General features: G+C 31.0%; 1 protein-coding gene across 1 annotated transcript; it reads right to left on the minus strand.

Annotated features, from left to right (window-relative positions):
• Positions 1 to 9,467: 9,467 nt before the first annotated feature.
• Positions 9,468 to 10,743, minus strand: LOC122607953 (EPIDERMAL PATTERNING FACTOR-like protein 9). Its single transcript, XM_043781037.1, is given in 4 exon segments — positions 9,468 to 9,804; positions 10,224 to 10,297; positions 10,636 to 10,704; positions 10,707 to 10,743. Coding segments are annotated over 4 exon segments (354 nt in total). The 3' UTR covers positions 9,468 to 9,630.
• Between the last annotated feature and the right edge of the window lie 334 nt (positions 10,744 to 11,077).

Raw genomic sequence — 11,077 nt, forward strand, 5'->3', positions numbered from 1 at the left:
CTGCCCTTCATGGAAACGCATTTATATATACTACTATCTTTTTACGTCTCTTTATTTTACCTTTTTCTTCGATCTTCTAATATTGTTTATTCATTTATTGGAATCTTTATATTAATTTAAATTATTTTTCTTACCTTTTTAATGGATGACAACATATTTAATTCTTGCAGTTACAAACAACACCCTTCAAGTATTTTTTTCGAACATAACACCCTTCAAGTATTAATAAAAAAAAAAAATACAAAATAGTGTTACATGATGCATGGAGTTTGATGATTTTTTAATTCGATTTAGTTTATTACATACTCGTACATTTGATTGTTTATTTATTCTCTTTCTCAATTAAATATCTTAATGATACAAAAAAAAAAAAAAAAATGTTATCATCTACTATTATTTTAAATTTTAATCTCCTAAAATACCTATGATGTCTTTATGTTTTTATTTATAAATAAGTCAAAATTTTCTTCTTATATAGTTATCTTTCTTATTTAATACTAAAAGAATAAAATAAAAGAAAGGTACTAATTTAAATTATTATATTTTACATTGTATAATTAATCGGAACATCCATAACTTAATTGTGCGAGCAAGTATAAAATGGACACATGCCACTTATTAATAGGTTTGAAAAATGGTGCAAAAATGATGCATGTCACTTAGTATGGGGTGTACGGCATGATATATTTTTAATAGGTTTTTAAGAATGGGCTGTGGACTTGATTGTGGTTCGTCAACGGCAATGCGTGAGTTGGGTTGTTGGCCCACTTTTCATCGGAGGTGTGGTTGTCCGTGATAGCACAGAGTGCAGCCGGTTCCCACCACTTTTTAATTTTTTTATTTTACCATTAAAATCAACTTATTTAAAACTTTTTATTTTAAAATGGCAATCACCCCTGTTTATATCAACGTGTAACTCATTGTGCCCAAAAATTGGTTTTGGGCCAAGCACGTTTGGAACCGAAACCGGTTTGGATTAACTGATCAAAAACTGATTTTGAACAAATCCAACCCGGTTTGAAACCGATTCTAAGTAAAGGTTGACCATTTTTATAATTTATTTTTTCTATTTTCTTTTTCTTCTCAAAATCGATCTCAAACTGATTTTATGAACCGAAAACCAAACCGGTTTCAAAATGGCAGAGTTTCCAAACAAAACGGGTGGTCAATAAAGCCAGACGTGTCGCCTATAATTAGTTGCTTGATGTCATTGGAAAATAATTGAAATCGATCGACCCTCACACATCAACTTTATACAATTCTAGTACAATATATCTAAAAGTAAAAATATTGATGGAAAAACTCGATAAAAAGCGGTAATTAAGCTCTTCATAAACTTAAAACTTCATTGGTAACATGTTTTGAGTTTATAATCTTACTTAAGTTTCAATTCAAAAATAAAAAAAAAATTTCGGTTCTTACTCGACCTTACTTCCAACTCCTATATTTAATAATAAAAGTTTGTCTGAATAATATACTGTAACATGTATGGAATGACTAATGATGACTAATCCAACTGGTCAGAGACATTCAGGTTCTACCTAAGGTCTTGAGTTCGATCTTTAGGGATGACAAGTTTTGGAGTTTTTCCTCCAAATACTTATAACGGCTCATGGTCAGCATCTCGTTGTCTAGGGTACGTGAAAAGCTTCACCATTATACAGAGAGGCTTCCATAATGTTGCATACCGACTGAATGTTCGAAAATAAACATGTAAGGAATGTAATAATTAATAGTAGTTATCCTAAGGCGGACCGGTTGGTGAAATGTTTCACTTTTTGATGTTTGATGGATGGAAACAAAGGTGAGAGAGAGGGGTACCGGGGATGGTAGAAAGTATGGCCAATAAAGGATTGGGTCATGGGTGGGGGTACCCCCACAAAATCAACACACATTTCTTTTGATGTTCGAGTGGAGAGTAATGGGTAGTTACAATTTCGTTACACCGACGATTTTAACCTTTCAACATATTACCAATCAAGTTAGTTCCCTTTGTTTCTTATATAATAATTTTTTGAAGTTTGACAGTAAAGTGCACAAAATGTTATTGTATAACGATTGACAGTTATCTTTAAGAGATAGTTATTTTTAGCATTTTAGTATGTGTCACTTATAGCTCTAATTGTAACAATTATATACACCCCTCTACTTTCATTAGTTCCAAATACATATTTGTGCCTATGGGATTTTTTCTTGAGACGAATCATTAATGAAGATAAAACAAGATCCGGTTAAAACAACTAACTATCACTAGTTGAGTATGATCTCATCTTTGAATGGTACGCGTAGTCGTGTATGTTATTAGAAAGTTGATGTTCTAAAAGAAAATAGATATGTTTATGTGAAATGTATCCACAAGGAATTCCATTAAATTCTACCATCAACAAATTTTCTAACAATAATAATTTATAGTTGTGGCTCATTGTGTGAATGTGTTCATTTATACTGTTATATGTTTGAATATGATCACGTTAAATAAATACATGTCTAAAAATATTTAAGCCTACGAGACTACACGCGATGACACTTAGATATCCTGTAATATGTATATATTGTATCTACATATTTATAATCACCAAATTGAGAGAAATGATAATTAGACATTATTAACTAGATATGTTAATTAAAATTATCTATTAACTAATAAATATGAATTATTAATTAAACCTAGTCCAAGTCAAAAGATGTTAGCTTAAGTTATTAAAAATATATTTATATTTTACTATATAGGGGTTGGATATTTTAAAACAAGTATTAAAGTAAAACAAATAATACAAGATCTTGACCCTTATATCATGGTTAAATTGATGCACGAAGATTCACAGAGCAATAGATGTATGATGATTTTCATGATACACGGTGATTATCACTGGAAAAAAAACCTATTATTTTAATACTTATTTTATTTTACCAAAAGCCATACTATATATATACCCTAATAGTTTAACCCTAAAATGAGATATATCTTATAAATAGGCGATCTCTCGCTTGGTAGTCGACCAAACTACTAAAGCTTTTAGTTCTCATTCAAAACAATTCAAAACAATAAAGTATAATAATAATTAACTTTTTGTGTTAGGATTCGACAAAAGAAGAACGGAAGAACAAGTTTTCTTTTGTTCATTCGAGCAAAAGTAAAAGTCAAAGATTGGCTTTAATGTTTTGGTGATTTAAGATCTAGCAATCTCCGGGTTTTGTTCGACGTCGTGTGTGCGATCGTAGAGGGGTTTTACTTTAAACCATAAACTATAATCATATAGTTTTATTGGAGCTTTGTTAAAAGGTACACAATTCATAACTTTGTTAATTATTATATTACATATTTATTGCGCTACCTACTTGTGTTATTTGTATGTGACAAATTGATTAAATTCTTAACATTATAATGGGTATGAGTAATGATATTTTCACAATATTTTTTTAACTATATATAACAAAGGTATGTATTTTATTGCCAAGTATAAAAATACGTAAATATGAGTTGGGTATTGTAAAATAAGTATTAAAGTAAAACAGATAAGACAAGATCTTGACCGTTAGATCATGGTTATTTTGATGCACGAATATTTACGAGGCAATTGATGCACAATGATTTTCAGTAAAGAAAAACCTATTGATTTATTTGTTTTACTTTAATACTCGTTTTATTTTACTTTAAAACCTATGTAAATATGTTTGTTTTGGTTCTGTGGATGACTCCTAATATCACTCCCCTATGAGTAATGGGTATTTTGTATTTATTATCATCTCTATATACTTAGTTACTTACAAATAAATAAGAAGTTCAACATTCACGAATACTATTTTGCATTTTGCGCACCAACATGACTAAAAGAAATCACAAGGTGAAATGCACAACGATATTTACAAAATCGATAAACTAAGGTCACTATAAAGTTTGTTCAAATAAATTTAATACACCATATAATTGTTTATCGGCTGGATAACTTAATGCATTCTACGAGTGAGATGAACTTTAACAAGGTACTAACTTAAAAGTATTTGGAAAAAGTATAATAGCTATTCAAGTGAAATGTGTTGTCAATGTAAAGGTTAGCTCTTAGAAACTTTTGCTTATTGGGATTGAGATTGAGATGAAGTATATATAGAGATCAATTTCTGAAATAGGAAAGCGTGGATTTGCCGTTAAAATAAATTAAAAATGTATTCTCTCAAATATATTTGTTGACCCGATTATTGGTGGATTTAATTCTCTCCAATATATTTGTTGACCCGATTATTGGTGGATTTAGATACTTCAAAATCTCAATATTCGATGGAAAATTGTACATTCGATTAAAAAGAAAAAGAGAAAAGAATATGTACTCCAACTAATAATCTTTTGACCGCGAGTACAGATTTAAGATATATTGATCAAAAATATTAGTCGTAATAATGTATTTAAACCATGGGACCATTCATAAGTAGGTGGCCAGGTGGGGCTAAACACATTTAACTAGTACTTCGTATTTCTTTACTTATTGGCGACATATAATATGCTTATGTTAATCAATCACGAGAAGTCTATCTGGATTCGCAATCTTATGTTTTGTCGGATAGTGGCAACATGTATAAAATAAGAAATCCATTTAGAAATCGATAAGATATGCGTATTGTGCACCCTTAATTCAAAAATAGCAGCCGAACAATTATTGAGATAACAAGGGGTTAAGAAAACTAAACGCATGGCCACTCAATACGACAACGATGATGGTAACGGTGGTGGTGTAGTGGTGGCGGCGACAAATATATCCGCGACGATGGTGGGTGGCGAGGCACACAGGTGGTGGTGGCAGCGGCTGTGGTGGGTGGCGGTAGCGACGAGGAAGATGATGGGCGGTGGTAGTGGTTTGGTTACTAATGTAAAATTGTTGATGTAAAAAAAAGTAGTACATTTATTTTAAATTTTGAGAGATTTGTTTTATAAATTATTTCATTAAAAATATTAGAGGTGTATTTGATAAAAATATTTAATGAAGTGAATTAAGCTGAGGGTAAAATAGTTACTTACATATAGAGTTTTTTGGAATAGTGAGAGGGAGTTTCATCTTTAAAAAGTAGTAAAAATATATGATATCGGCTCCTGGATCTGACCAGGAATATTTATTACTCCAACCACTCACTTTCAACACACATCAGAAACGTCAAGTCCCACCATAGTCACTTTTGATTTTTTGACCAAACTTTCAGCAACGATGTTGCTGCTGAAAGTATCTGACGCCAGACTTAAACAACCACCATCTTTATTACTTTTAATTTTGACCACAATATCAACAACTTCTTAATTATTGATATGTTAGTATTTTAATTATTAGTGTTGGTATAATAGTACTTTAGCGTTTTTTCGTACCAGACTTTTAACAACAACATTGTTGCTAAATGTTTGGTGGGATTACTAATATTCTGGTAGGCCTACCAGGCCCCTATGATATTTTGGCTCAAAGTTCTTTAAATTCACCTCTAGTCATGATATTACTGTATTATATTCTTGGCTTAAAAATGAAGTTCCCTATCATATCATTTTGTCTTTCTTTAAATAAGGATTTTGGGTGGTTCAAACAATCTGGACAAATTAATGAACACACTTTGATAATATACTTTCCCAATCTATAGTTGCTTCCATTTCTTTGTACAATACTGTCGACAATCCATCGACATGCTAATGTTAATCTGACGCGATGAACATCCATTTGATTGGATCCACCATTTGTGGAAATGATGGATATGAAGTGTATATTGACGTTTATGAAGTGGATATAGATAAAGATTTCTCATACATGAATTTTATCCATTAAATAAAAAATTATCATATTTTGTTTATTTTTTATTTTGTATATGTCAAACAATTACATATATAAGTGTTTGTGTATGGTTAGATATATGCTTCAAAAAGTGTCATTGGTCTCCTATCCTAAAGATACTTATGTTGAATGTAAAAAAAAAGTTAATTAGATAGAATCTTTTGATCTTATGTATAATTTGCTACCCATTAATCTCTCAGCCAGATTAGTGTCTAGGTGAATTTTAACCAGTAAATAATATATCCCCTGATATCTCAAGTTTTGCTTTTGTCAAGACTCGAACCCAGGATCCCTCTTGGAAAATGGCGGTAGTGGCCACTGTGTTATTACCCATTGGTTACTTATGTTGAATGTATGGTTACGGTAATTTGTAGTAGTGTTTTAGGAATTTGAAGTTAGTAAGTTCAAATGGTAAATTGTCTATGAATATATTTTCTCAGCTATAAATTAGTACAAACATTAGGTATTGGTAAAGTATATTCTGTGTTTCTGTTTTTGTTCATAAGAAAATATAGAATGCCACTGTTTTATATGATCAGGTGTATATAGTTGAATCATTATATACTTATATGATCAGCTTACTTATACTGCTAATAGAATTGGTAGCCAATTAGTAAGGTGTTTGACATTAAGAAAATCTACTTGGGTTCGAGTGCATTTTCCACATTTGTGGATGTTGATAGGATAATACACCGTTCTTTAAGAAAAAGAGTCTTCATTTTGTTTTATACTTTTAATCTACTTTTTTCCATAGCACACGTGTTAGACTTTTGATTGTAAAACACTTGGAGCAAATAAAAACTTTTCTTTGTACAAATTAGGAAAACGAGTGACTTTCGATTTTATATTTTTGCTTCAAGAATCAAGACGGTGTAACTCACTTGAAGATTTGAACTTCTTCTACTTGGCAACACCTTGATTTTGGCTGTTTATCAAAATTCCAAAATATAAAACACGTATCTCAAATTGGTCACGAGTTGGTAGATGGGCTTTCTTGGTAAGGTGTGATAAGAGCCCATAAAAGCCGGCCTAGTTTAGTAAGTTGTAGTTTATAGGAAATGGAATGGGCTAATTGCTCCGTAGCCCTGTTAATTTTTGATAGACATGTATGGAAAAAAGGTTTATCACAAACCAACCTTTGATTGTTCAGTCTATCAAAACAAAAACAAAAAATCAGTATTCTCGTTTCTTAGGACCATTTAACTAATTAACTCCAAAAACGACATATTTGAATTGCTGAAAAGATTATAACTATTTAAAAATTTATGAATTTTGACTTTCATGTCATTTTTTTAAAAACATTTTTTTTTTGTCCAAAAAGGTAAGGACATTGATCAAGGTAACGTAATTTAGGGTCAGCTTCAATTCTTAGCATCATTTGTTAATCTGGCAAACACAATACTTTAGCTGTTTGTTAGTATTTATAGACAATATCCAACTAAATCCTTATAACACGTTAAAAACATCAATGTAATACCATTTTACAGACCAGTACCTGTTGTTTACAATTCAATGTTCCTTGACAACCAACACTCGAATCATTCAGATAAATAGGGATTGTCTTACCAAAGGATTTGTAAACTAACGGTATGTGTGCTGACTCATTAACCAAAAAATTGTGAGTTTAATTCCCTAATGAACAAATTGTGAATAACTATATGTTGTTATTGATATTTGCCCAAAAAAAAGATAAAAATGAATAGATTGTCCTAAAAATTTGTTTTCTTAACCGGTTATTCTTTACTCCATTATAATTAGGAATATTCTTAAGTGTCCATCAGTTATACTTTAGTGTCCATATGTTAAATACACGAGTCACCTCCATCAATATTATCCTTGAATCAATATATATCACGGAGTTGTAGCTTAGGCATGCTGCTTGTCTTGGGGCATGCTTCATATTATATGCGTGGTATTAAAACGGCACAATTTCAGGTCATGCCATCCTTTTTTGTGGTCCATTTTGCAAGGAATCTTCCTTTACCAGTAATTTGTTGTTTTCTTATTTGATGTTTCTAAAATTACCCATTACATTTCTATATATAATTTGTGCTTGTATGTGCCTATTTACGATGCGTTTCACTAAATGATCGTAGTTAGTTTTATTTATCATTTTAAACTAGCTAGGCCTCAGCCCTCAGCATAAGTTGAAAAAGCAAGAACAGCCTGCAAAGCATGTATACTGAATTCACAAGTCATACATATATAAAAATCTTTTAACTATGTATAGACTTGAAGTCAAATTAGTACTGCTTTTTTGCTGAAAAGGAGAAACTGAAATCCAACAGGGTACATGGAAACAAAGTGATGATTCAAATGTGAAGTTTAGGAATCTCTATTTCTTTTGACAGAAGGTACACATTCAGTTCAATGTAGTCAGTTTGTTGGGTAATGATTGCTTTTTCTAGTATTCTAAATTGTATTTACCATGCTAACTGTTACAGAAATAAAATAAAATTGGACACAAATTTATTTTGGGAAAATGATCCGTACTGCAGATTTTACCTAAGCTTAGGTACTGCCACATTAAAAAAAGTTACATATTAAACCTTTGAATTTAATAAACATATATAACCCCCTGAATTTTACATAAACTCCCCCTGAATTTTACATAATCCCCCCCTGCTTTACCTAAGATAAGTACTGCATGCTTTACCTAACATTTCCCCATTTATTTTAAGCATTAGCTAGTGCTTAAATGTGAAATCTTGTTTTATATATCATATTTTAGTAACATATGATTTGTCATAGTCAAATTCCATAGCTCTTGTCTCTTTGAATTACAAAATTGGCAATACTTGACTTTGTTGTCTACTAAAATAGGAGTATCATACTTCACCTTATATGTATGAATTTTCATGTATATAGAAATAGCTAGATACAATTAAACCTTTCATTTTCTTCATCATTATCTTTTGTCAAAACATGAAACAAACTATATATTGCAAGAATATATGCATAGATTACAGTCTAATGTATAAAAGGATCATTTCAAAGAGAATGCCTCATGTGACTCTTTGGGACCACTGTGCATGTGCAAATTTGCAGTGTACAATTTTTTTTCTTCCCCCCTTTTCCTAGTTGTTACAAAAGTTTAAACCTTTCCATTCCTACATTCTAGTACTACCCAAAGATTTTGGTTCATATAACTTACTTTCATAATACCATAAAAATATCAAGCCTAGTTTATGAATCATTTATAACGATATATCAATTTGAAGTATTACTCGATAACCTTATATATGATAATTTCTAACACATTCACCATATAATCCTAGGAGCAGGCCATGAATGAGAGTGTGTGAAATAGGGGCCTCCAAATTTTGTTAAAGTAATTGTATCAAAAAAATGCTAAAATATACTATGACAGTTTGTCTAGGATATTTGAATGATAAAACTACTTGTATATGGTCTACAAAATTTTTACAAATATTGGCTACAACGGTTTTTTCAAAACTATAATCATATATATGTACAATATGCATCAAGAATTACACATTGTACTCTCAAAGAAACTTGTAACTGTTTCTGAAACTGTTGAACCTCTTCATATTGAAATAAATGACAATGCAAACAGAGTTGAAAGCAAAGAATCATTAACCTCTTTTCAAGAACTGAAAGATGACACAAAACCCCAAAAATCTATAGGGTTCAGACTGATATACATCACTCAAATCCCAACAAAATTCCATAATACTAGTGTAAACAATAGCATATAACATGTTTTTTTTACTCTTTTTTTTTTGTTCTACAAACTCCACAATTTAGCTAAGAACTTAAATTGCCTCAAACTATTTAGTTCAAATAACGATTTAAATATTATGAGAGTTTACCTATGACAAATACATCTATAATGGTAAGCACTATTTATCGGGTCGTTTCCTTCCACTGGAACTTGCTCGGCTCTGCACCTAGACCTGCATCCCCTGCATTCGTTGTACGTACAAGTTGGCCTCACCGACCCTATCATTGATCTTCTCCTCATCATTACATTGCTTGTATGCTAAGTATGCCAAAACCATTCATAAAATTAGTACTAAAGGTATAATTACTCCAAAATGATGGTATAATCACTTATACACTACCAGGGGTGGAGCCAGAGGTAGTCATATACGCGGGGGAACTTAACACAATAAACATGTAAAATAACCATAACCACAAAATAATTTTTTGAAGGGGCCAAGTTCACAAAAATATAATTAAGTTCTTTTTATACGCATGAAAATTAATGAGGGGAAGACGCCCCATTTCTCCCATGGTCTTTCCGCCCCTATACGCTACGTCCTTTAAATTGAACCTTTTTTTTATGGTTTTGTTAATTCTACTCTGGACAAAGACCAACTTAATTTCATTGTGCATGACTGCATGATTATACATGCAATTATATATGCTTATTGAAAGAAGTGTATATACTCTTTTCACCTGCAAGTTTAAATCTTTTTTTGTTGCAGAGTTCTGATGAGGAAGCTGAGCTAGTGTTCTGGTTCCTGCAACCCCTGAAATGGTACATTTACATGCACTTAGATTCTTTAAGTAGTTGTACATAAATAATAGCAAAAATTCACCTGTAACCAAGAACATGCATTCAATGAAGCATATATCTAATATGAGTTTTTAGTAAACCAAGTTTAAATGTTGTACACATTCAAATCAATTAGTTGCACACAAGACCGCTTTCTATATATAGTAAGCGGGCTTTTTATTTTAAAGTAAATTCGAGTTTTAATGAAGGTTAAAAGCAAGTTTTGTGTTTGACAAGTGAGGATAAGGTAGACATGTATATATAGATAAAACAATGATAAAAATAAAAATAGAAGCATAAGTTGAAGTTGACCTTGAAAGACAAGTGTAGCCCAAATTAAGAAGAAGAGTAAGTTTGGTTTTGATGTTGAAGCCATTCTTGGTTTGGTTTGGGTTGAAGAACACATGAATTGGTGGTCATATATATATTGGAAGAGATATATGATAAGAGTTTGAATGTAAAAATATTTTGTGGTCAAATTGGGACCATAAGAGATAAAATGTGTATCTATGAGAAGGTAGGAAAATTAGAAACAAACAAATAGATAAAATGACTAGGATTAATAGTTTGGGACTACTACTATTTGAATTGATTATCACTCTTGTAATAACATAAATAATGCTTTAAGATGTGTACTTATGCAGTTTTCTTAATTATAATTATTTGTTCTGAATTTGTTCATGATAGACACATGAATGGCTTTAATATGCTATTTGAGTAAGAGTCTCTCATTATTGTATGTAATAAGATATGT

Source organism: Erigeron canadensis, chromosome 7, assembly GCF_010389155.1.
Source record: "Erigeron canadensis isolate Cc75 chromosome 7, C_canadensis_v1, whole genome shotgun sequence".
In the NCBI taxonomy this organism is placed as follows: domain Eukaryota; kingdom Viridiplantae; phylum Streptophyta; class Magnoliopsida; order Asterales; family Asteraceae; genus Erigeron; species Erigeron canadensis.